The sequence below is a fragment of the Dasypus novemcinctus genome, chromosome X (genome assembly GCF_030445035.2).
Source record: "Dasypus novemcinctus isolate mDasNov1 chromosome X, mDasNov1.1.hap2, whole genome shotgun sequence".
In the NCBI taxonomy this organism is placed as follows: domain Eukaryota; kingdom Metazoa; phylum Chordata; class Mammalia; order Cingulata; family Dasypodidae; genus Dasypus; species Dasypus novemcinctus.
Genome location: NC_080704.1, coordinates 127,202,971 through 127,228,668, shown reverse-complemented (window position 1 = coordinate 127,228,668; position 25,698 = coordinate 127,202,971). Strand labels below are relative to the sequence as shown.

General features: G+C 37.0%; 1 protein-coding gene across 6 annotated transcripts in view; it reads left to right on the top strand.

Moving 5' to 3' along the window:
- KLHL13 (kelch like family member 13) overlaps positions 1–25,698 on the top strand; it is a 393,060-nt gene that overhangs the window by 252,516 nt on the left and 114,846 nt on the right. For all 6 annotated transcript variants that reach the window (XM_058291764.2, XM_071213232.1, XM_071213233.1 and 3 more), the window contains one exon: positions 17,785–17,926. In XM_058291764.2, the coding sequence (XP_058147747.1) occupies positions 17,813–17,926 (114 nt within the window). In that variant the 5' untranslated portion in view covers positions 17,785–17,812. The remainder of the gene's footprint in view (positions 1–17,784; positions 17,927–25,698) is intronic.

Here is a 25,698-nt window from a genome sequence, read left to right as displayed (position 1 = left end):
CATACCAACAAACTTGTTTGCTAGAGTGAATTCTGTGAGTACTTATTTCTTTATAGAACCTCTACCAAACAATTACCTCTATTGAACTATTTATTGTAGAAGATATATTTGATCTAGATGGACAGAACACTGTTGCTGCCACCCACATTGCATAGACAAATGATACATAATCCTTCACTGTCATGGTGTTTACTGAAAAGAAGAAGAAGGTGTATTCATTGATGATTTAAAATTTTCCCTTTAAAGCTCCATTGAGTGAATAGTGTCTTGCAGATAGTAGGGGTGTAAACCATGGTTGGCACTAGCAAATTTGAGGATATATATTCCACTCTACTCTGATAATTTTATAAGTTTAAAGATGGGATTTTTGTTTTAATTTGCATATTCTGGAATACTAATAAATCAAATATTTTCCTATTTGCTGACCATTTGTAATTCTATTGTGTGAGTTGTGTGTTCATATCATTTCCACACATTCCCCCTGGAGTAATTTTTTATAAATGGGAGTTTTGATATAAGATTGCAATGTTGGCATCCCATTGTTAACATATGATAGTTGCTTAGACTTTCTTGTCCCTTTATCTTTAAATCTTGCAAAGAAATACCATCATTAGTGTATGCTGAGTCTGACCACCTTTGCATTACTTTTAGTAAAATGATCTCTAACCTAATATTCTTCAAAAAAGTAAATATTTTCTTTGAGTAATAACTGTTACTGATTCATGTACAATCTGTGAAAGATTGCTTTTGTGCTCTGCAGTTGGTCATTGTTTAGAAAATAAGATTTGTTCAGTGGCCTGAAAGCAATATGCAGACTATAAAGTTGTAGGAAAAAGAGAGATTTAATTTTTTAATGTAAATTTGTTAGCACAGACTCTTTTATAAATAATTTTATAGTGTTGATGAAATGGCTCTATTTGGGCAGGGTTTCATATAGCATATAAAAGGGAATTCAAATAGCAATTGTTTAAAGCAGAATTAGTAAATTCTTCTTCTTCTATGAGCTCATACAAAACAAAAAATTTGCTGTATAGTTGCCTTATAAACTTCAAAGCCCTTATCTATTTATATATTGTAAACACTTCATTTTTCTAATTGATGTGCCTGAAGAGAGCAGAGGCATTCTATTGTTAGGTAGCCATGGAAAAAGAAGTGGAATTTCACAGTCTTACTGAGTTTCTTACAGCCAACATTATATCATGGAGTTAACCGTAGGACTGGGAAGTTCTTTAGAACATTTAAATTACTTTAGAAAAATTTTTATGAGGAGGTTGATCCTTTATAACAGAGTTTCTCAACCTCAGCACTATTGGTATATGTGCCTGAGTAATCGTTGTTTTGAGGAGCTGTCCTGTGTATTATAAGATGTTCAGCAGCATCCCTGGTCTCTCCCTAGTAGTTAATGGTAGCACCCCTGCCCTCTTCCCCTTGTTTTGATGACCAAAATGTCTCCAGAAATTGACAAATATCTTGGAGTGGGCAAGCAAAAATATCCTGTTGCCCAACTGAGAATGAGTGCTTTTTAAAAGAAATTTTGTGGATTTGTGTTTTTCTTAAACATTTTATTGTAATAACATGTATATAACTCAAAATTTTCCATTTTAACCACTTTCACGAGTACAGTTCAGTGGTCTTCATTCACAATATTGGGCTACTATTACCACCATCCATTTACTTCAAATTTTCATCATCTCAAATAGAAACTCTACACCTATTAAGCAATAATGTTCCTATCCCCAGTCATTTATTATATAATCTGTTATTTGTCTCTATGAATGTGTATATTCCAGGCAATTAATAGAAGAAGGATTATACAGTAACTGTCTTCTTATTTTTGGCTTATTTTTTTTTAAAGATTTATTTTATTTTATTCCCCCCCCCCCATTTGCTGGGTGTTCTTTTTGTCCACTTCTGTTGTCAGCAGCATGGGAATCTGTGTTTCTTTTTGTTGCGTCATCTTGCTGTGTCAACTCTCCGTGTGTGCGGCACCATTCCTGGGCAGGCTGCACTTTCTTTCACTCTGGGTGGCTCTCCTTATGGGGTGCACTCCTTGCGCATGGGGCTCCCCTATGTGGGGGACACCCCTGCATGGCAGGGAAATCCTTGTGCACATCAGCACTGCGCATGGGCCAGCTCTGCACGGGTCAAGGAGGCCCAGGGTTTGAACCGCGGACCTCCCATGTGGTAGACGGACACCCTATCCACTGGGCCAGGTCTGCTTCCCTGGCTTATTTCATTTAGCATGGTGTCTTCAAGTTTTGTCCATGTTATAGTATCAACACCCCATGCCTTTTTATGGCTGAAAAATATTCCATTTTAAATATATATATACCACATTTTGCTTATCTCTCCATTTGTTGATGGACACTCAGGTTGCTTCCACCTTTTGGCTATTGTGAAGAAATAGCTATGAACATTGGGGTGCAAATATATGTCTGTGACCCAGTTTTCAGTTCTTTGAGTATATACCAAGAAGTGGGATTGCCAGATCTTAGGGTAATTCTATGTTCGACTTTCAGAGGAATTGCCAAACTGATTTGCATGGTGGGTGCATCATCTATCATTGTACACTTCCAGAAAAAATTTATAAGGAAGAACCACTGCTTTGTAACTACTGCTTTTAACTTGAAAAAGTAAAATTTTTAAAAATGTTCTTAGGATTATTCAGGTAATCAGTCATTTTAGGGTAGTTTATGTAAGTATGACCTGGGATTTGCTGAGCGGTGTCACCTCCTTGCAATATTGAAGAACAATGCCTCTTCATATTCAGTCAAATAATATAATGAAAAGGAGATGAAGAAAATACTGAATCTGATAAGAAGGTTAACATGGCATGTACTGTTACTGATATAGAAATAATAGAGAGTGCTTGAATATTCAAAAGTGAAAAGATGTTGATAAAAAGGCATGAAAAAGATGTTTTTGGTGAAGACTTCCTCAACTTTGAAGTAATTAATTAGCAGAAAGCCAGATTTATTATCTGGCCAAGGAAAGGCTACATTTTTCACATTCTGTTTTTTAAATTTTAAGGGCAAGAGACAAATGACAAGGAAACAAGTTACTATCTGGAGTTTCTTTAAAAAAGCAATTTCTGAGATATGTAATAGGGGCTATGTGGTTTGAACTTATTCCTTTATTTTTTACATCATTGATTCTATAAAAATGATAATTGATGATGTCTTTTGAAAGATCCACAAAAATACACTACTATATTCACTTGGAAGACATATATTAAGCCTCACATGCTGTATTCTGTGTAGGGAATACAGAAACTCATTAAACAGTCTTCCTGAATATCCAACAATTCTGAATGAATGGAAGTTTTCTGGTTATGGATACAAATTGCCATCAATCTATTTTCCAGTTGATTCTTTAATTTTAAATGTCTGACCACAAAAGATGTTTAAAAGTGTGTGTGTAAGATATATATCCCATATATAATTTAATTATTTTTAAAAGCTATTTCTGAAATGCTAGTGGAAACCTGTATCCATTTTCTTTTATACTTGTTAAAATCCAATTTAAATTATACTTTTCTTTATTAAATATCCATGAGAGTTGCATAAAATATGATTATATATTATTAATTCATTTTTGATTACTGTGATTCTAATATCATTAAGAAGAATTGATGTAACCCTTAAAGATAGAATTTTTGCTAATTGTTGCAGGATTTAAAACCACCTGGTTCATGTCAGAATTTTGAAAGTAGGATCTGTATTAAAGTATAGTATAGTTTTAAAACTTTCTTTCTTGTTTAAAATCTGAACAGCTTAAGATGGTAGCTGAGTAAGGCATTCCAAGAGTCAGCTTATTATACAAGGAAGTTAGTAATCTAAAGCATCTGTTTGGGAGGACCAGTAGACCAGAAGGGCTTCCTGCAACCTTCTTGAAAGAATGGATGGAGGAGACTGCCCATCTGCAGTGAAGTTACATGAGTAGAGCTTGCTACACCATGGAGGCTGGTGCCCATCCTATACTAGCAGCATAAGCTTCCTCACAAGCTATTCTGGGGCTGGAATTGGAAGCTCCATGTCCCAAAAATGGGGGTGGAAGAGATGGTTAGGCACCAACTTCAGCTACTGATTAGTAAATTTGGCTAGGGAAAGTATAATCCTAAGAACAGCTAAAGTTTGAACCTGTGCAAGTTGGAAAGGATGGTGGTCACCATTTTAACTCTGCCCCCGGCATGGGGGGAAGCAGGGCTGACTGATAATTACAGTGATGACAGGGACTGTTTTTTTTCCACCCAGACTGGACTGCAGCCCTAGCCAAGATTCTAGCCCCACCTTTGCCATGGAAAAAGCTGGATGATCTGCACCAGCCTCTCCTGGCAACCACAAGTGCTTTTGGCCAGAACAGATTGAATAGTAGGGCACCTGGGGCTCCATCCCCACACCTCTATAGGATAGGAGAGGAGCTGTGTTTCCTTGGCTTCTCTGGGCAAATGCAGGTGTTTTCAGCCTGCACATACTGGCTTGTTGAGTGCCTTCGATGCCATCTCCACCACTCTGCCCCCGTAGTATCGGAGGGGGCTGGGGTTTCTTCAGCCTCTCTAGGCAACTTCAGGCACTTTCAGCCAGTACAGACTGGATACTCGGACACCTGTATCTCCATAATTACCCTGCAATAGTATAGGAGGGGAGCTGTGTGTCCTCAGCCTCTCCAGGCAACTGCAGGTGCTTTTGGCCCACAAGAACTGGTTTTTTGAGCACCTTTGATTCCATCTCCATCCCTCCACCCTCACAGGATAGGAGGGGGCTTGCATTTTTTCAGCCTCTCTTAATTGTCTAATCATAGATATTCAAACAATTCTCCTAATAAACTCAATGAGATGGCTAAAGAGATTAAGGATATTAAGAAGACACTGAATGAGCATAAAGAAGAATTTGAAAGCATACATAGAAAAACAGCAGATCTTATGGGAATGAAAGGCACAATAAATGAAATAAATATACACTGGAAGCATATAATAGTAGATCTGAGGAAGCAAAAGAAAGGGTTGGTGTACTTGAAGAAATGGCCTCTGAAAGCGAACATGCAAAAGAACAGATGAAGAAAAGAATGGAAAAGATGGAACAAGATATCAGGGAAATAAATGATAGCAAGGGAAGTGAAAACATATGTGTCATGGGTGTCCCAGAAGGAGAAGAGAAGGGAAAAGGGGCAGTGGGAATATTTGAAGAAATAATGGTAGAAATTCTCCCAACCCTATTTAAGGACATAGAAATCCATATCCAAGAAGCACAGCGTACTCCTATCTGAATACATCTGAATAGACCGGCTCTGAGACACATACTAATAAGAATTTCAAATGCAAAGAAAAAGAGAGAATTCTGAGGGCAGTAAGAGAATAGCAATGCATCACATATAAGGGATATCCAATAAGCTTAAGTGCTGATTTCTTACCAGAAACCATGGAGGCAAGAAGACATTATATATGATATATTTAAGATACTGCAAGAAAAAAACTTCCAGCCAAGATTCTTATATCCGGCAAGATTGTCTTTCAAAAATGAGGGTGAGTTTAGAATATTCACAGATAAACAGAAACAGAGATTTTATAACAAAGAGCCCGGCTTTGCAGGAAATATGTAGGCCACAACCTGAAAAGAAAAACAGGAGAGAGAGGCTTGGAAGAGAGTCTAGAAATGAAGATTATATCAGTAAAAGTAACTAAAAATGTCAAAAGAGTGGCGAAAATAAATGACAGATAAAACTTAAAGGTCAAAATGGGTGAAGTAAGAATTACCTTTACATAAATAACTTTGGCTATTAATGGATGGAACTCCCCAATCAAAAGACACAGACTGGCAGAACAGATAAGAAAATATGAGTCATCTATATGATGTCTACAAGAGACTCACCTCAGACCCAAGGATATCAATAGATTGAAAGTGAAAGACTGAAAAAAGATAATCCACATGTGCAGTAACCAAAGAAAAAGCTGGAGTAGCTATACTTACATCGGAGAAAACACACTTTAAAAGTAAAACTGTTATTAAAGACAAGGAAGGACATTATGTATTCATAAAAGGGGCAATTCACCAGAAGAAATAACAGTTATAAATGTATATGCACCCAACCAGGTTGCCCAAAGTACATAAGGCAAACACAAGCAAAACTTAAAGGAGAAATTGATGTCTCTACAATAATAGTTGGAGACTTCAGTGTACCACTCTCAGCATGGGATTGAATTTCTGGGCAGAGTATCAATAAAGAAACAGAGCTTGAATAATTTGATAAATGGACTAAACCTAATAGATTTATACAGAACATTGCATCCCAAAATAGCAAGATATGCATTCTTCCCAAATGCTCATGGATCTTTCTCTAGGATAGACCTTATGTTGGGTCACAAAGCAGATCTCAATAAATCCATGAAGATTGAATTCATATAATGCACTTTGTCTGATCATAATTGAATAAAGTTGGAACTCATCAAGAGGTGGAAACTTGGAAAATTCACAAATGGTTGGACATTAAACAACACACCCTTAAGAAATCAGTGGGTCAAAGAATAAATTGCAAGAGAAATCAATAAATATCTTGAGATGAATGAAAATGGGAACACAACATATCAGAACCTATGGGATGCAGTGAAGGCAGTGATGAGAGGGAATTTATAGCTCTCATTGCTTACATTTAAAAAAGAAGAGATAAAATCAATGACCTAACTACACAGCTGGATGAATGAGGAAAACAACAGTAAACTATTCCCAAAGCAAGTAGAACGGAATAAATAATGAAGATCTAACAGAAATACATGTAATTGAGAAAAATAATAGAATTAACAAAACCAAAAGTATGAGAAGGTTAACAAAGTCGACATACCCTTAGCTACACTGACAAAGAAAAAGAGAACACATGTAAATAAATAAAATTAAAAATTAAAACAGGGACATTACTACTGACCCCACAGAAATAAAAGACATCATAAGATGATGCTATGACCAACTGCATGCCAAAATGCTAGATAATGTAGCTAAAACAGAAAAATTCTTAGGAACATACTCACAACTTACACTGACCATAGAAGAAATAGAAGACCTCAACTAACCAATCACAAATAAAGAGATTGAAACATTCATCAAAGAACACCCTGAAATGAAAAGGCCAGGACCAGATGGCCTCACAGGTGAGTTCTACCAAGCACTCAAAGAACATTTAGTGTCAATTGTACTCAAACTCTCCCAAAAATTTCAACAGGAAGGAACCCTACCAAACTTTCTCTTTGAAGCCAGTATCCCCCTAAAACCATGCTAGATAAAGATATTACAAAAAAGAGAAAATTAAAACTCATTGCCATACTGAATATGGATGCAAAAATCCTCAACAAAATACTTGCTACACAAATCCAACAACACAGTAAAAGAAGTATTCACATGATGAAGTGAGTTTTACAGCAGGCATGCAAGGGTGGTTCAACACAGGAAAAAATCCATCAGTATATTACACCACATTAATAAATCAAATAAGAAAAATCATAGGATCTTATCTATTGACACAGAAAAGTCACTTGACAAAATACAGCATCCTTTCTTGATAAAAATACTACAAACAATAGGAATTGAAGGAAACTTTCTCAACATGATAAAGGCCATATATGCAAAACCCACAGCTAACATTGTACTCAATGGTGAAAGAATGAAAGCTTTCCTTTTCAGGTCAGGAACAATACAAGGATGTCCACTGTAACCACTGTTGTTCAATATAGTGCTAGAAGTTCCAGCTAGAGCAGTCAGGCAAGAAAAAGAAATAAAAGTCATCCAAATTGGAAAGGAAGAAGTAAAACTTTCATTATTCACAGATAATATGATCCAATACCTTGAAAGTCCTGAAAAATTTACTGCAAAGCTACTAGAGCTAACAGACCCAATGAATGGACTGGGAGAGAGTGTAAACTACAAGGTAAACTATAATCCATGCTGTGTAGCAGTGTTCCAAACTGTATTGATCAAATGCAATTAACGTACCACACTAATGAACGAAGTTGTTGATGTGGGAAAAGTGGGGAGTGTGGGGAGTGAGACATATGGGTATCTCCTATATTTTTTAATATAACGTTTTGTTTGATCTATGTATCTTTTAAAAAGGAATAAAAATTTGTTCTAAAAAAAGAAAGAAAAGATTTCAATAAAATGTCAGGGTACAAAATCAATATGCAAAAGCCAGTGGTGTTTCTATGTACTAGTAATTCGCAATCTGAAGAGGAAGTCAGAAAAAAAATTCATTTACAATGGGCATTAAACATTTCAAATATTTAGGAGTAAACCTAACCAATGATATAAATCACTTGTATTCAGGAAGCTACAATGCATTGTTAAAAGAAATTTTAAAAGACCTAAATAATTGGAAGAACATTCCATGCTCATGGATTGGAAAACTAAATATCATTAAGATGTAATTTCTACCCAAATTGATATACTGACTCAATGTAATCCCAATAAAAATTCCATCAGCATTTTTTTAACAAATGGAAAACACAATTATTAAATTTATTTGGAAGCGTAAGCAGTCCCAATAGCCAGAAACATCTTAAAAAGGAAAAGTGAAGTTGGAGAACTCACTTCCATACTTTAAATCATTTTACCAGGCTACAGTGATACTAAGAGGGAAATTCATAGCTATAAATTCATACATCAAAATAGAAGAAAGAGTTAAAATTGAAGACCTAACTACATACTGGGAGGAATGAGTAAAAAACAAAACAAAACAAAACAAAAAAAAACTAACCCCAAAGGAAGGAGAAATAAATAACACAGATCAGAGCCAAACTGAATGAAACAGAAAATAAGAAAGCACTAGAAAAAATAAACAAAAGAGAGCTGGTTCTTTGAAAAAATCAATAAAATTGACAAACCCTTAGCTAGACTAACAAAGAAAGAGAAGATGCCAATACAGAAAATAAGAAATGAGAAAGGGGATATCACCACTGACACAGAATAAAGACTATCATAAGAGGATACTTTGAAAAACTATATGCAAACAAGAAGGACAATTTAGAGGAGATGGACAAATTCCTAGAAACACATAAGCAGCCTACATTGATGAAAGAAGAAATAGATGATTTCAATGAACCAATCACAAGTAAAGAGATAGAAACAATCATTAAAACCCTCCCGACTAAAAAGACCCCCAGGTCAGATGGTTTCACAGGTGAATTCTACCAAACATTCCAGAAAGAACTAACACCAGTCTTGCTTAAACTCTTCCAAAAAATTGAAATAGAAGGAACATTGCCTCTCATTCCATGATGCCAACATTACCCTAATACCAAAGCCAAACAAAAAAACACAAGAAAGGAAAATTACAGACTAATATCTTGAATGAACCTAGATGCGAAAATCCTCAACAAAATACTTGCTAATCATATTCAACAACACATTACATGAATTACAAACCATGACGAAGTGGGTTTCATCCCTGATATGCAAGGATGGTTCAACATAAGAAAATCGATCAATGTAATATACCACATAAACAGATCAAAATAGAAAACTCACACGATTATATATATTGATGCAGAAAAAGCATTTGACAAAATCCAGCACCCTTTCCTAATAAAAACACTGCAAAAGATAGGAATAGAAGGAAACCTTCCAAACATGATCAAGGGTATATATGAAAAACCCACAGCTAATATCATTTACAATGGTGAAATCCTAAAATCCTTTCCTCTAAGATCAGGAACAAGACAAGGATGACTACTATCAATGCTCCTATTTAACATTGTATTGGAAGTACTTGTTTGAGCACTGAGGCAAGAAAGAGATATAAAATGCATCCAAATTGGAAAGGAAGAAGTCAAAATTTTACTGTTTGCTGATGACATGATCCTATACATAGAAAGCCCTGAGAAGTCTATAACAAAGCTTCTAGAACTTATAAACGAGTTCAGTAATGTCCCAGGTTATAAGATCAATGTGCAAAAATAAGAACTATTTCTGTACACCAATAGTGAGCAATCTGAGGAGGAAATCAAGAAACAAATACGATTTACAATAGTAAATTAAAAAAACCGAATACCTAGGAATAAATTTAACTAAAGATATAAAAGACTTATACACAGAAAACTACACAACATTGTTCAAGGAAATTCAAAGAAGACCTAAATAAATGGAAGAATATTCCCTGTTCATGGATAGGAAGACTAAATATTATTAAGATGTCTATCCTATCCAAACTGATCCACAGATTCAATGCAATCCCAATAAAAATCAACACAGCATTCTTTAATAAACTAGAGAAACTATGTAATTTATTTGGAAAGGAAAGAGGCCATGAATAGCCAAAGACATATTGAAAAAGAAAAATGAAATGGAGGAATACACTACCTGACTTCAAAACATACTGCAGAGCTACAGTAGTGAAAATAGCATGGTATTGGCACAAGGATAGACACACTGACTAATGGAACCGAATTGAGAGTTCTGATCTAGATCCTCATATGTACAGTCATATGGTATTCAACAAGGCCACCAAACACTCTCAACTGGGAGAGAATGGCCTCTTCAACAACGGTGCCTAGAGAACTGGATATCCATATATAAAAGAATGAAAGAGGATTACCAACTCACACCTTATACAAAAATCAACTCAAGATAGACCAAAGACATAAATATAAGATCCAAGATCATAAAGACCTTGGAAAAGCAATGTACAGAAGCATCTACAGGACCTTGTAATAGGAAATGGCATCATGAACTTCACAACCAAAGCATGAGCAGAAAAAGAAAAATAGATAAATGCAACCTCCTCAAAATTAAAACCTTTTGCACCTCAAAAATTTTATCAAGAGAGTGAAAAGACAGCCTTTCCAATGGGATAAACTATTTGATAATCATATATCTGATAGGAACCTAATATTCAACATATATAAAGAAATCTTTTGTCTCAAAAATAAAAAGACAAACAACCCTTTCCAAATGTGGGCAAGAGATTTGAAGAGACTCTTCTCCATGAAGAAATAAAAATTGCTAAAAAACACATGAAAAGATGCTCAACACCACTGGCTATTAGGGATATTTAACTCAAAACTACAATGAGACTGGTGGCTATTAAAAAAACATAGGACTGCAGGTGTTGGAGAGGATGCAGAGGAATGGGAACCCTCATCCATGGCTGTTGGGAATGGAGAAGGATCTAGTCATTCTGGCAGACAGTTTGGTAGTTCCTCAAAAACTAGCTGTAGATTTGCCATATGACCCAGCAATTCCACTGCTAGGTATATACCCAGAAGAAATGAAAACAAGTACACGAACTGATAGATGCACACCAATGTCCATAGCAGCATTATTCACTATTGCTAAAAGTTGGAATCAACCCAAATGCCCACCAACAGAAGAATGGATTTTAAAAATGTGGTATATACATACAATGGAATACCACTCAGCTATAAGAAGGAATACAGTACAAACAAATGGGATAACATGGATGAATCTTGAGGACCTCATGTTGAGTGAAGTAAACCAGGCATTGAAGGACAAATACTACATGACCTCTCTGATATGAATTAAGGAAATCAAGCTGTCTGAGACAGCTAGAGACTTGATGATAGGCTTACAGGACATGGGAGGGGAGAGGAAAATTGTGAGCTGTAACGTACATGGGTGAAATCTATGATAAAGTGGAGGTAAGTAATTGTGCAATGAAGGGATAAGACGGGGCATAGGGATACTATTGGGTGGGGCTTTGCAGGCTTGAGGGGAGCTATGTTTGGGAGGATGGGTCCGATGGTCCATGGAATTGGAGGGAGGGTTTGGGGGGGCGGGAGCAGGTAAACATAGGATATTGTCAGGTATGTGGTTGAAAATACAACCTTGAGAAAACTCTTTAGAAAATATAAGGAAGGGTTACTTGTTTAAGTTGGTAGACGGAGGGCATCTGGCATAGGGTACACATGGGAAGGCTTCTAGGGAGTGTGTGAGTACTCATCTTGTCATAATGTTATATAAGTGGGTGGAGACACATAGAATGAGCAGGAAAGTGTTGTACCCACATCCTGTGGAGGCCTGATGATCTCAAACAGAGGAGAGGGTGTTTCTTGATAGCATGGGTGGCTCCCATGGGAGGAACAGACTAGAATGTCAGGCCCTCAGCATTGTTGTAAGTATCTATGAATCTTGTCCTTCAAGCAGTGAAGCTTGGTTGTCACTGTGGGCCCTGAGGGGAGTGGGAGAAAGGAATAGAATAGATGGAAGACTCGGTAACTGGGGGACAATGGAAGTGTTCCAGGAGATCGTGCATTGATGGACATAAGCCATGTTAAATTTCAACAAAAATTTATAAAAGTGTATAGTCTAAAATGTAAATCATAATGTAAACCATAATGTAACCAAAAATTTAGAAAAGTTTAGAGTCTAAAATATAAACCATAATGTAAGCCATAATGGAACCATGGTTATTAGCTGTGTTTTAATATGTGTACATCAGCTGTAGCAAATATAACATCCGCATGTAAAAAAATCATTACTATGGAAGGGAAAAAAGGGTTTAATATTGGGTATATGGGATTTCCCTATATTATATATGTGACTTTACTGTGATCTAAAACTTTTTAGAAGAGAAAATTTTTAAAAAAGGATTTACATACTATAAAAGCGATGGAAGAAATTGCCGCTGCACATACAGGGCAACACCTATTACTGTGATGAAATGCCAAATGTTAAAAACACAGTTTTTTGATATTTTTCATTTTTAATACCCCAATTTAATTTTTACTTTATTTTGGTTTTTGTAAATTATCTTATATTCTATTTCTAATATTTAAACCTGTCAATACTACTTCATTTTCCTACTAATCGAATTTGGCAATATATTAGGCTTCACTTTTGAAGAAGTTTTGGATCACAGAGGGGTTCAACTAGGGCAGGGAAGGAGCACTGGTAAGGGGTGTCATTGATGGGGGATGCATGAGTAGAAGGGAGTTCTCCAGGGCATGCACATTAGGGTATATAGATATGTTCAGATATTCATTGCGTATTGTCATAGTGGATAGAGCTACACATTACAACTGAGGAAGTGCTGAGTTCCCATCCTGGGGAGCTCTGTTGCATTCCCCAATGGAACAGCAACAATCCCCCAAGTGCAAGGGCAAAGACCAGTGAAGAAGGATGGTCCAATGACAATGATGGGCCCTTGATACTGATGACTATGCTTATGAGCCTGTGTGCTTGAAATTTCAACTAGGGCTAGAGCTGCAGGGTGCCTAAGAGTTACCTCCTGAGAGCCTCCATATTGCTCAAATGTGGCCACTCTCTGAGCCAAACTCAGCATGTAAATTCATTATCTTCCCCCCAGCATGGAACAAGGCTCCTGGGGATGAGCCTCCCTGGTGCTGAGGATTGCTACCGTCACCAGCTGGTGATGCAACTAGAAAAAGACCTTGAATAAAAGGGAGAATTGTTAAGGACAAATGAGTTTATTTGACTAAGAGATTTCAAAATGAGTCAGGAGGTCATCAGAGTGGCCATGTTTATGCATGTCTCAGCAGGATCTGAGAGATAACCAAAGTAGATAGAATGCCAGTTTACTGGTCCTTCTGAGGGCTATGGAGACACACAGGTTCTATGGTCATGGCAGATGGCTCTGGTGTTCAGTGTCTTGCCAGTGCACCCTACTTTGGAATTTGTGTTCTTGATTGTGATGGGGTTGGACTCAGATGTGACCTCTCTACACATGCCTCTTCTGTCACTTTTCCTGAACCTGTGATTGGCTCTGGGGATTGTGTATGCTCAGGAGACTTGAATCTCTGGACTGTCCATGTGCCAGCTGGGTACCTGAGCCTCAACAGAGTTTCACCACCTACTCTTCAGTTCATTGGACTTATCTAGATCAGCTGTCAGGGACGTGAGAATTGTCAACCACCACAATAGGGAACTGAGAGTGTCTACAACTGCAAGCAGGAGAATCACATCCATCAGCAATGTGGGTTTAAGCCCCTCTCAATTTAGAGGTGGAGTGGACATCACCATCCCAGGGTCCAGAGGATGGAGTAAGATAATATGGATTGGAGTGGACTTGCTGGTATTATACTATACAATTCTTGTGACTCTAGCAATGGAATAAATCGTATCATTGATGAGACGGTGGCCACGGGAGTTGCTAAGCGCAGGGAGAAGCAGGAAGGGTTGTGATATGGGGCATTTTCATGATCGGAGTTGTCTGGAATGATATTCCAGGGACACATGCCAGACATTATATATCCTGCCATAACCCATTGGATGAACTGAGGAGAGTGTGAACTACAATGTAAACTATAGTCCCTATGGTGTGGCAGTGCTCCAGGGTGCATTCACCAAATGCAATGAAAATGCCTTACTGATGAAAGAGGATGTTGCTGTGGGAGGAGTGGGAGTGGGGGGTGGGCAGTGGGATATATGGGAACCTCTCATGTTTTTTTAATGTAAAGTTTTGTGTCATCTATTTATATATTTTTTAAAAAGACAATAAAATTTTGCTAAAAAAACCCTAACATTTTCCTTGCATAAAGACAGACACATAGACCAGTGGAACTGAATTGATGGTTTAGAAACAGACCCTCACATCTATGGTCAAGTGAATTTTTGAGAACCCTCTCAAACCCATCCAGCTAGAGCAGAACAATCTGTTCAACAAATGGTGCTGGGAGCACTGGATATCCATAGTCAAAATAAAGAAAGAGAACCCCTATCTCACAACTTATATAAAAATTAACTCTAAATGAATCAAAGACCTAAATATAAAAGCTAGAACCATAAACCTCCTAGATGAAAATGTAAGAAAATTTCTTCAAGACTGGGTGGTAGTTGATGGATTATTAAACTTTATACAGAAAGTATGAGCAATGAAAGAAAACAGGGATAAATGGGACCTCCTCAACCTTAAAACACTTTTGTGATTAAAGGACTTCATCAAGAAAGTGAAAACGAAGCCCATTCAATGGGAGAAAATATTTGGAATCCACATATCTGATAAGGGTTTGATTTCCATTCTACGTTAAGAGATCATACAATTCAACAAAAGAAGAGCAAGCAATTCAATTTAAAAATAGGCCAAAGACTTAAATAGACATTTCTCCAAAGAGGAAATACCAATGGCCAAAAAGCACAAGAAAAAATTTTCTGTATCACTAGCTATTAGGGGAATTAAAATCAAAACGATAGTGAGATATCATCTTATAGCACATACAATGCCTATTACTGAAAAAAACAGAAAACAATAAGTGTTGGAAAGGATGTAGAGAAATAGGAACACTCCTTCCCTGTTGGTGGGATTGTAAAATGGTGCCGCTTCTGTGGAAGACAGTTTTGCGATTCCTCAGGATGCTAAATATAGAACTTCCATATGACCCAGCAATTCCTCTATTAGGAACATATCAAGAAGAACTGAAAACTGATGTGAAGAGACATTTGCACACCAGCGTTCATAGTGGCATTATTCACAATTACCAAAGGTGGAGACAACTTAAGTGTCCATCAACCAATGAATGGATAAACAAAATGTGGTAAATACATATGATGGAATATTATGCTTCAGTAAGAAGAAATGAAATTGGGACACATGATAACATGGATGAATCTTGAAGACATTATGCTAAGTGAAATAAGCAAGACACAAAAGGACGAATATTGCATGACCTTACTAATATGAATTAAATACGAAGAATAAACACATGGAGTTAAAATAGACTATATGTTATTAGGAGATGAGGAGGGATATGAAGGAGTACTGATGGTTAATATATGTAGAAGTTTTAACTAACTTGACTGTAAAAATGTGGAAATAGATAGAGTTGATGGTAACACATTATAGTGAATACCAGTTGGTCTATAAATGGGTTTGTGGCTGAAAAGGCTAGTTAAGGCAGGTAAATATGTATTGAAAGAAATCTAGAGAATATTCTAGGGACTGTATAACACAGTGAACCCAAAGGTGGATGAGAACTGTGGTTAATAGTTACAAATGTAAGAATGTCCTTCTGTGAACTAGAACAGATATATCTCACTATTGCAGGGTTTTGGGAATGTGGGGAAGGATGGGAAAAGTACAGTTAATGTATCCTATGGACTATACTTAATAGCTCTACTGTAATATTCCTGCATCAATGCCAAAGATGTTCTGTGTTAATAATAGGGGGGTATGGAAAAAGTATGCCAAATGTACACTATGGACCACAGTTAGTGATAATAGTCTGATGATATTATCTCATAATCTATAACAAATGTTCTGCAATGGTGTGGTGTGTTGGTGAAAGGGTGTTATATGGGAATTCCACAAAAGTGCATGATTATTTTGAAAGTCCACATCTTCTGTAATAAAAATATTTTTTAAAATCCTTCATCCTTATTCACCAAATGCAATGAATGTCTTATGATGATGGAGGAGGTTGTTGTTATGGGGGGAGGAGTGGGGTGAGGGGGGTGGGGGTATATGGGGACCTCCTACTTTTTGAATGTAACATTAAAAAATAAAGAAAAAAATGCTTCATCTTAGATTATAGGTATGATGGGAAAATAGTGAAATCTTTAAGCTATCAGAGAGCTCAGAGTTAGAAAAGCAAACCATTCAAAACCTAGGAAGTTATGGATAAATTAATGGACAAATAGAGAATTCTAATACCTGAGTGAAAATAGATTCTTCCTTCTTCCCTGGTATTCATTCTAGGTGTCTACATCATGAAAGTACAATCCTGCTCAGAACCATGGACTCCCCATTCTTAGGTGATTCAGAGACAGTTTTAGCAATGTATACTGAAACAAACATAAACCTGCCTATTCTCAAGAATAAGGAAGGATTGTTTCATGATGGTCACTAGTACTATAATGTTCCATTAAAAACAATTTTTAGTGTAATTTAACTGATGCCCTTTAACTATCAAATATTTTGTCAAGTTCACTGTGGAACTCACTGCAATGTTGACCGTGGGTTTTCAAACATTCTTTCATGGCCCTGGAAAAATTATTGTTACAATATATGTGGGCATAGTTTGCATTTTTAGTTTTTCAAAAGATGAAACTGCATCTATAGCTGTTTATCTAACTAGTCCAAAACTGTTCAGTGAGCGATAACATTAGAAAAATAAATTATTTCATGTTTAAACTTTTCTTCAGTTGGGATTAGAAGTATAATAACTGAAACGGAAGTAGTGTATTAACATATCACAGTTAATCTTTGATTTTTTTAGTGGGGTCCTTGGAGTTAGAATCAGTCCAGGTCTAGATTCAAATCTTGGCCCAATCATTTTCATAACTTTATGACCTTGGATAAATTACTTAACCTTTCTGTAGCTCATTTTCCCTACCTTAATAAAGAGGAGATAATAAGGAGTACCTAATTTATTGGATTGTTTTAAGGATTTAATGAGATGGTGTGTGTTAATTTCTTAGCAATGACTGTACCTGATACATTGTGATTATTCAATAAGTAGTAGCATTTGTTTTTATCTTTCTAAAATCAGGTGTTCCAAATAACCTTCACACATGATTAACATTTGATGACATTGTTGCCTAAATAGTAAAATACCAAAAGCAATTACCTTTGTGATTATAGTTTCAAACCAACTTTTAAGTAGATTTCTCAGTTCTTATTTATCATTTCTGACTTTGGAAAACTTTTTACAAATATATATATTTCTTCCATGATATAAAATTATATGATCCTCAGATAATGAAACAAATCCAATATCTTCCATAGTCAGATGATTGACACTAGTGACTCATTATTTCTATAAATAATCTTGTTATTTTGAATTATATAAAAAGTTTTAATTTTCCTTTCTTTCTGCTTTTAAATTTTTTTCAGATCTCTGGTAGAAGAGGAAGACCAACACATGAAATTGTCCCTTGGAAGCAGTGAAATGGGTCTCTCATCCCATTTGCAGTCTTCCAAGGCAGGAACCACACGCATCTTTACCAGCAATACCCACAGTTCTGTGGTGTTACAGGTAGTCTAAACTTTCTCTTTTGTAGTATTTACATTACTCTAACAACCCAGTGGAGGAGAAATCTTGAGGGCAATACTGCATACCATCCTGTTACAAAAAAATATATCCCCAGAACTCATTCTCTCTATTATTTGTGTAAAGGAAATCTTGCTGTCCTGCCATTCTTTTGCAAAATATTGAACCTGGCAACACTGACATGCCATTACATAGCAGCCGAAGTAAATATCACAAGATCTCTTCACTAAATTTTCTACTGTTTAAATTACAACCTATCTTACTTTCATCTTTAACATAGTGCTAAAGATCATATTTATCTGGCGTCTCAACCCATATTGGCAATAGTAAGTGTGGAGAAGGGATGAGGAGTGTGGGATGCAGACCCATTCACAGATGTAAGAAGTAATAACTAACATCAAAGGAGAAGACAGAAAAACTTTAGTAAGCCAAAATAACTAAAAAAGCATAATGATGTACAGCACTTTATTATAGGGATAAGCATTCGTAGACATTGCTGAATTAGAACACAATGTAATGCTAGATGTCCATAGATGTCTTCTAGAAATAGTTAAATTATATTAGTGTTTTCCTGCTTAGTAATTTAAGGAAAATGTATCCTTCTAAATGCATAATTTAAAAAATCTCCCAGGTGAATTTCTTGTATTTATCTGTCAATCATTATACTGAAAGGATTTTGAAAATCCCAGTAGTGCTTTAAAAGTTAAAAAATGAAGCAGCAATTTTTCAAGGCCAGAGACTTCAACTCATATGGAAACAAAAAATTCACATGTCTTGACAGTCTCACTTTCATGGACCTTAAACATGCTGTCTGTAGGAAATTTAAAGAGGACTGCTGAGACTCTGCCTTCCTAATTGGTCCACCTTGTTTAGGACAACTTCTAACTCTCAAGTCAAATCAGTAGTTGTTAAGCATCTTCCATGGACTCAGTCCTCTGTTCGGTTTATACATGCTATATGACCTTACAGTGTCATGTAATTAATCTGGGCCTCATTTGCCTGATCTGCAAAATGAGACTCTTGACTGGAAGATCTCTAAATTCCCCTCTAGGTCTGAACTTCTGTGATTCAGTGAAATCCTATTTGTCCAGTATCTCACAGTTCCTAGTAGGAGCTGGCTTCTAAGGTTCGATGGTCATGTGGGTATCATTAAGACAGAAGGGTCTTGAAGGAAAAGTTTTCCATCTTCTTGCATCTTTATGCTATGTAAATATTTTAATTGTTGGTTGTCAAGGTTATGGGAGGAGAGGAAAAGGAATCAAGCAGATTGTCAAAACGTGAGTGGAAGATTTTGATATATTAAAGTACTCTCTTTAAAGAAAAGTTAAAAATAATAGAGAACCCAGAAAGATACCCCTTGTCCCTCTGCTGTACTTCTATCCTAACCATGCCCATAATCATGTGTTAGAGCCAAATATTGTAGACCTACTGATTTAAAAATTTTACTTTAAACCAAAGAATGAAAGTCATTACTGTGCAGTAGGAAAGATAGAGAAAAGTGGTTCTCAAATTTTAATGTGCATCAGAATCACAGGGAAGGCTTGTTAAAACATTGAGTGCTAGGCTCCAACCCCAGAGTTTCTGATATGGGGGTGGAGTCTAGAATTTACATTTCTGATGAGTTCCCAGGTGATGCTTCATGCCAAGGGAACACAATTTGAGAACCACTATTCTAGAGGCAGGATTCTCTTTCCATCACAACAGATGGTCCCTCCCTTTCTGCCCATATACCTTATGTTTTATGTAAATTATAAATTATTGACATAATGGGAAAACATGGGAAATAGCTTAAATGTCCTCACTAGGGAAATTCTTACACAAATTATGATGCTTTGATACTTTGATACTAGGTAATACTGTATAAGCATTAAAGAGTGTACGTATTGAATGCAAAAAAAACTATAGGATATATTAATTGAAAAAAAGTAACAAGGCAATATGTATAATCCTGTCTATTTAAAGAAAAATGGTATGTTAGGGAGATGAGTGAATGAAGTACTTTTTGCTCTGTTTAATCATTTACTGTTTAATATTTTTACAATGAAAGTATTTTGTATATAACCTCTGTAATTAAAAAAGAATATAATGGTTGAAAAAATAATTGTAGGACAACCAGCAAGATGGTGGATGAGTAAGGCACTCCTAGAGTCAGCTCCTGCTACAGGGCAGTTAATAAACACCCAGAGCTATCTGGAGCTAACTGGGAGCACCTATTTGGGGCCACCAGGAGACCAGAAGAGCATCCTGCAACATCCTTGAAGGAGTGGAAGGAGGAGACTGCCCATCTGCAGAGAAGACTCATAAGTAGAATGCTCCACACCCCGGAGGCCAGTGCCCATCCTCCACTGGAGGCACAAGTTGCCTCGGGAGCTGTTCCATGGCTGACACTGAAAGCTTCACTTTCCAAAAATGGGGGTGGAAGAGACGGGTGGGCAACAACTTCAGCTACTGATGAGTAAATTCAGTGGGCTGAAGTATAATCCTGAGAACAGCTAAAGTTTGAGCCTGTCCAAGTCAGAAAGAGGCCAGGAGATGCCATCTTAACACCATGACTGGCATGAGGGAAATTGCGGCGGATTGAAAATCACAGTGCTCCTGGGGACTGGCTTCTTTCCATCCAGGTAAGTTGTAGCTCTAGCATAAGCCTCAGTCCCACCTCTGGCAAGGAGGAAACTGGGGGGACCTGAACCAGTCTCTTTAGGAAATTATTGGCCAAGCCACAGAGGCCAGTGATTATCCTACTTTGGCAGTGCAAGCTGCCTCAGGAGCTATTCTGTGGCTGGAATTTGAAACTCCAGGCTGGAATTTGAAACTCCATTTCCCAAAAGCAGGGGAGAAGATGGTTGGCCACTGATATCAGCTACTTATTAGTAAATTCGACTGGCTAAAGTATAACCCTAAGAAAAGCTAAAGTTTGAGCCTGTCCAAGTCAAAAAGTGTCTGATAGCCTCCATTTTGACTCTGCCCTAGCCTGAGGGGAAGCCCGGCAGATAAAAAATCACAGTGACAGTAGGAACCAGTTTCTTTCATCCAGATCTGCCTGCAGCCCTAGCCTAGGGTTCAGCCCCACCTCTGGCAAGGAGGAGGCTGGCAGACCCTGCACCAGCCTATCCAGGTAACTGCAGGTACATTTGGCTGGCACAGACTGTATAATTAGAAGTCTATTGGGGCAACTGATGTTGTCTTGGACCCACAGTGCATAGATTGTTGCCCACACCTGAAGCTCCATCCCTGCCCCAGGCAGGGGAGAAAGGGGCATTAAGCTTCATCAGTCTTTCTGGGCAACTACAGTCTAGGCCTGCATAACATATTATTCCACACAGCTGGTGAGAGGCTTCATTGGTCCTAGGGCAATGAGGGCAGCTTGAGCCTCCACAGCTTACAGCACCAACTACATACTTGGCTCCTACTGCACAACCAGCAAAGGAGAAAGAGAAGGAAGCCCTAAACTAAAGAGAAAGAATACACCCAGAATAAATACTCTAGTAAGCCAGATGCAAAGACACCAACAAAAAATTACTTTCCACACCAAGAAACAGGAAGCTATGGCCCAGTTAAAGGAACAAGATAAACCTGCCGATGACATAAAGGAGTTGAGGCAGCTAATCATAGATGTTCATACACATCTCCTTAATAAATTCTATGAGATGGCTAAAGAGATTAAGGATGTTAAGGAGACATTGGATAAACACAAAGAAGAATTTGAAAGCATACATAGAAAAATAGCAGAATGAAAGGTGGAATAAATGAATTAAAAAAAAACATTGGAATCATATAATAGCAGATTTGAGGAGGTGAAGAAAGGATTGGTGAGCTTGAAGAGATGGCCTCTGAAAGTGAGCATACAAAAGAACAGATGAAGAAAAGAATGGGAAAAAAATTGAACAAGGTCCCAGGGAACTAAATGACAGCAAAACGTGTGCAAAGGTACATGCCATGGGTGTCCCAGAAGGAGAAGAGAAGGGAAAGGGGGCAGAAGGAGTATTTGAAGAAATAATGGTAGAAGATTTCCCAACCCTATTGAAGGACATAGATATCCATGTCCAAGAAGCACAACATACTCTCATCTGAAAAAATCCAAACAGACCAACTCTGAGACACATACTAATCAGAATGTCAAATGCCAAAGACAGAGACAATTCTGAGATCAGCAAGAGAAAACCAATGCATAACTTATAAGGGATAGCCAATGAAGTTAAGTGCTAATTTCTCACCAGAAACCATGAAGGCAAGAAGACAGTGATATGATATATTTAAGATGCTACAAGAGAAAATCTTCCAGCCAAGAATCTTATATCTGGCAAGATTGTAAAAAATGTGGGTGAGTTTAGAATATTCACAGATGAACCAGATTTTCAGGAAATGCTGAAGGGTGTGCAAGAGCCTGAAAAGAAAAGATAGAGGATAGAGGCCTGGAAAAGAGTCTAGAAATGAAGATTATGTCAATAAAATAATGAAGTGTTGAAAGAGTTGTGAAAATAAAATATGACAGATAAAACTCAAATAGTAAGTTTATGGAACTGGCATAAAGACAGACTCATAGCCCAATGGAACTAAGTTCATGGTTCAGAAACAGACCCTCACATGCATGGACAACTGATTTTTGACTAGCCTGTCAAACCCACACAGCTTGGGCAGAAAAGTCCATTCAGCAAATGGTGCTATAAGAACTGTATATCCATAGCCAAAAGAAGGAAAAAGGACCCCTATCTCACATCTTATCCAAAAATTAACTCAAAATGGATCAAAAACCTAAAAATAAAAGCAAGAACCATAAAGCTTCCAGAAGAAATTGTAGGAAAACATGTTCAACACCTGGTGGTACATGCTGGATTCTTAAAGGAGAAAAGAGGCTGACTGAGATGGACTACTGATGTTTAATGTATGTAGAAGTTTTAATTATCTTTATTGTAAAAGTGTGGAAATGTGTAGAGTGGCTGGTAACACATAGTGAGTAACAGTTTATAAAGGGGATGTGGCTGAAAATCTTAGTATAGATATTTAAATGCCAATTGACAGAATGCTAGAGAATATTCTAGGAACAGAATAATAGCACAGTAAACCCAGAGGTGAATGAGAAGTGTGATTGATGGTATGGATGCAAGAGTGTCTGTTGTGAGTGAGTGCAAATGTACAGCACTTTTGCAACGTGGTAGTAATGTGAAGCATGGGAAAAATACAACTGGAGTGATCTTTGGACTGTGTTTAGCAGTAATAATATTCTTGCATCTATGCCAAAGATGTGCTGTGTTAATAATGGGGCAGTATGGAAAATGTGTTCCAAATGTACACTTTGGATGTGGTAACAATCAGATGATATTATATGTAACAAATGGTCCACCACAGTGTGGTGTGTTGACAGAGGGGTGTTGTTTGGGAATTCTGCATAAGTGCACGATTGTTTATAAGTTTACAACTTGTAATAAAAATATATTTTAAAAATAATAATAGTGTCAGTTGTGAGGGAAATACACCAAATGTAAGATAAGGACTATAATTAGCAGTAATATTTTGACAATATTCTTTCATAATTTGTACCAAATGTATCATGACAATGCAAGGTGTTGGTGGAGGGTTGATGTATGGGACCCCTGTGTCATGTAATGCTTGTTTCCTTTGTAAATTCACAACTTTTACTATACACTTATTGTTTATGTATGTTCATATATAAATGATGTAAAGATAAGAATAGGGGGAAATACTTTGGTTAGTAGTAATATTTTGACAATGCTCTTTAATCATTAATTAAAAATGTTCAACAACAACGCAAGGTATTGGTGGTATGGTAAAGTATGAGAGCCCTGTATGATGTTATATATGTTTATTTTTTAATTTCACAACTATAACTATACACTTATTGTTTATGTATGAGTGATATACTTCAATAAATTAAAACAAAACAAGACAAAACAAAAAACAATTGTAACTAGTCTGAGAGTCCTTAACTCTGTTATGTTTTAGCTCAGCCTATGTTGGTCCAGGTTGGAGGTAGGAGCAGTGATATAAAAATAACCCAAAAGTTTGTATTAACCGAAGATAATATTTCTTCAACAGACTTTTTAAAAAACAAATCAATTTTATTGACACATATTAACAGTGCATACAGTCCATTCAAAGTGTACCATCAGTGTTATTTGGTATAATCACCTAGCTGTGCAATCATCATGTCAATCATTATTAGAGCATTTTCATCATTTCCATAATAATAAACAAAAACCAGACCAAAAAAAATTTATCACCTTTCAGACTCCCTATGCTTACCCTGCCGTACATAGCTGCTATTTCTGGCAATTCTTGCTTTTACTTTTTATTTTTTAAAAGCAGTTTTTTTTTTCTTGACAAGTCAGTTTTACTGATACCATATGAATGAAGCATATATCCATCCAAAGTGTACAATCAGTGGTATTTAGTGTAACCATGTATTTGTGCATTCATCACTTCAGTCATTCTTAGAGTATTTCCGTTATTCCAATAATAATAAACAGAAAACTACCAACAAAACAAAAGTCATCATCTCTCAATCTCTCTATGCTTCCCTTTCCATAAATAGCTGCTATTTTTCTTCTCTCTAGTATATTTGTATTTATATTTTGTAAAAACAGTCCTATATATGAAATAGCACACATATTTGTGTTTTACATGAGGATTTACTCCCTTATACTGTCCCATTCTTCAACTGACTTTTTAATGTTGTTATAATATATATGGCAATATACATTAAGAAATTCAAAAACCTTGTATGCTCTGTTTAAAAGTATGTTAAAGATGATGTTCTCACAAATTGAGATTTTAAGTTCAAGCAGTAGGGGAGAACATTTTTTGTCTTTATTTATGTTTTTAATGTTACATTCAAAAAATATGAGGTCCACCTATACCCCCCACCCCCTCACCCCACTCCTCCCCCATAACAACAACCTCCTCCATCATCATGAGTCATTCATCGCACTTGGTGAATACATCTCTGAGCACCACGCACCTCATGGTCAATGGTTCACACCATAGCCCACACTCTCCCATAGTCTCCCACCCAGTGGGCCATGGGAGGACATACAATGCCCAGTAACTGTCCTTGCAGCACCACCCAGGAAAACTCCAACCCCCAAAAATGCCCCTAATTACATCTCTTCCTCCCACTCCCTACCCGCCTGCCACCATGGCCACTTTCTCCACACTGATGCCACATTTTCTTGAATCACTAATCACAATAGTTCATGAATAGAATATCAGTAAGTCCACTCTAATCCATACTCTATTTCTCCATCCTGTGGACCTTAGAGTGGTTGTGTCCACTTCACATCTATATCAAGAGGGGGCTTATATTCCACATGGATGCTGGATGCAATTCTCCTGCTTTTGGGTGTAGGCACTCTTGGCACCCTGGTGTGGTGTTTGACCTTCTTCACCTCCATGTTAGATGAGTGGGGTAAGTCCAATAAACCAGAGTGTAGAAGATGCAAGTCTGTTGAGGCTCAGGGCCTGGCTATCACATGGTCAGTCCAGAGATTCAGGTCCCCTGGGTATACACTAAACCCCAGCGCCAACTACAGATCTGGTAAAAGTAACAGGAGAGGCTTGTGGACAAAGATCTCATCTGAGTCCAGCTTCATCACACAGAAACACAAACTCCATAGTAGGGCCAACTGACATGGCACTGAATGCCATCTGCCATGACCATAGAACCTGTGGGTCTCTGTAGCCCTCAGAAGAACCAATACCTGAGGTTGTATCTACTTTATCTGTCTCTAGGACTCTGCTGA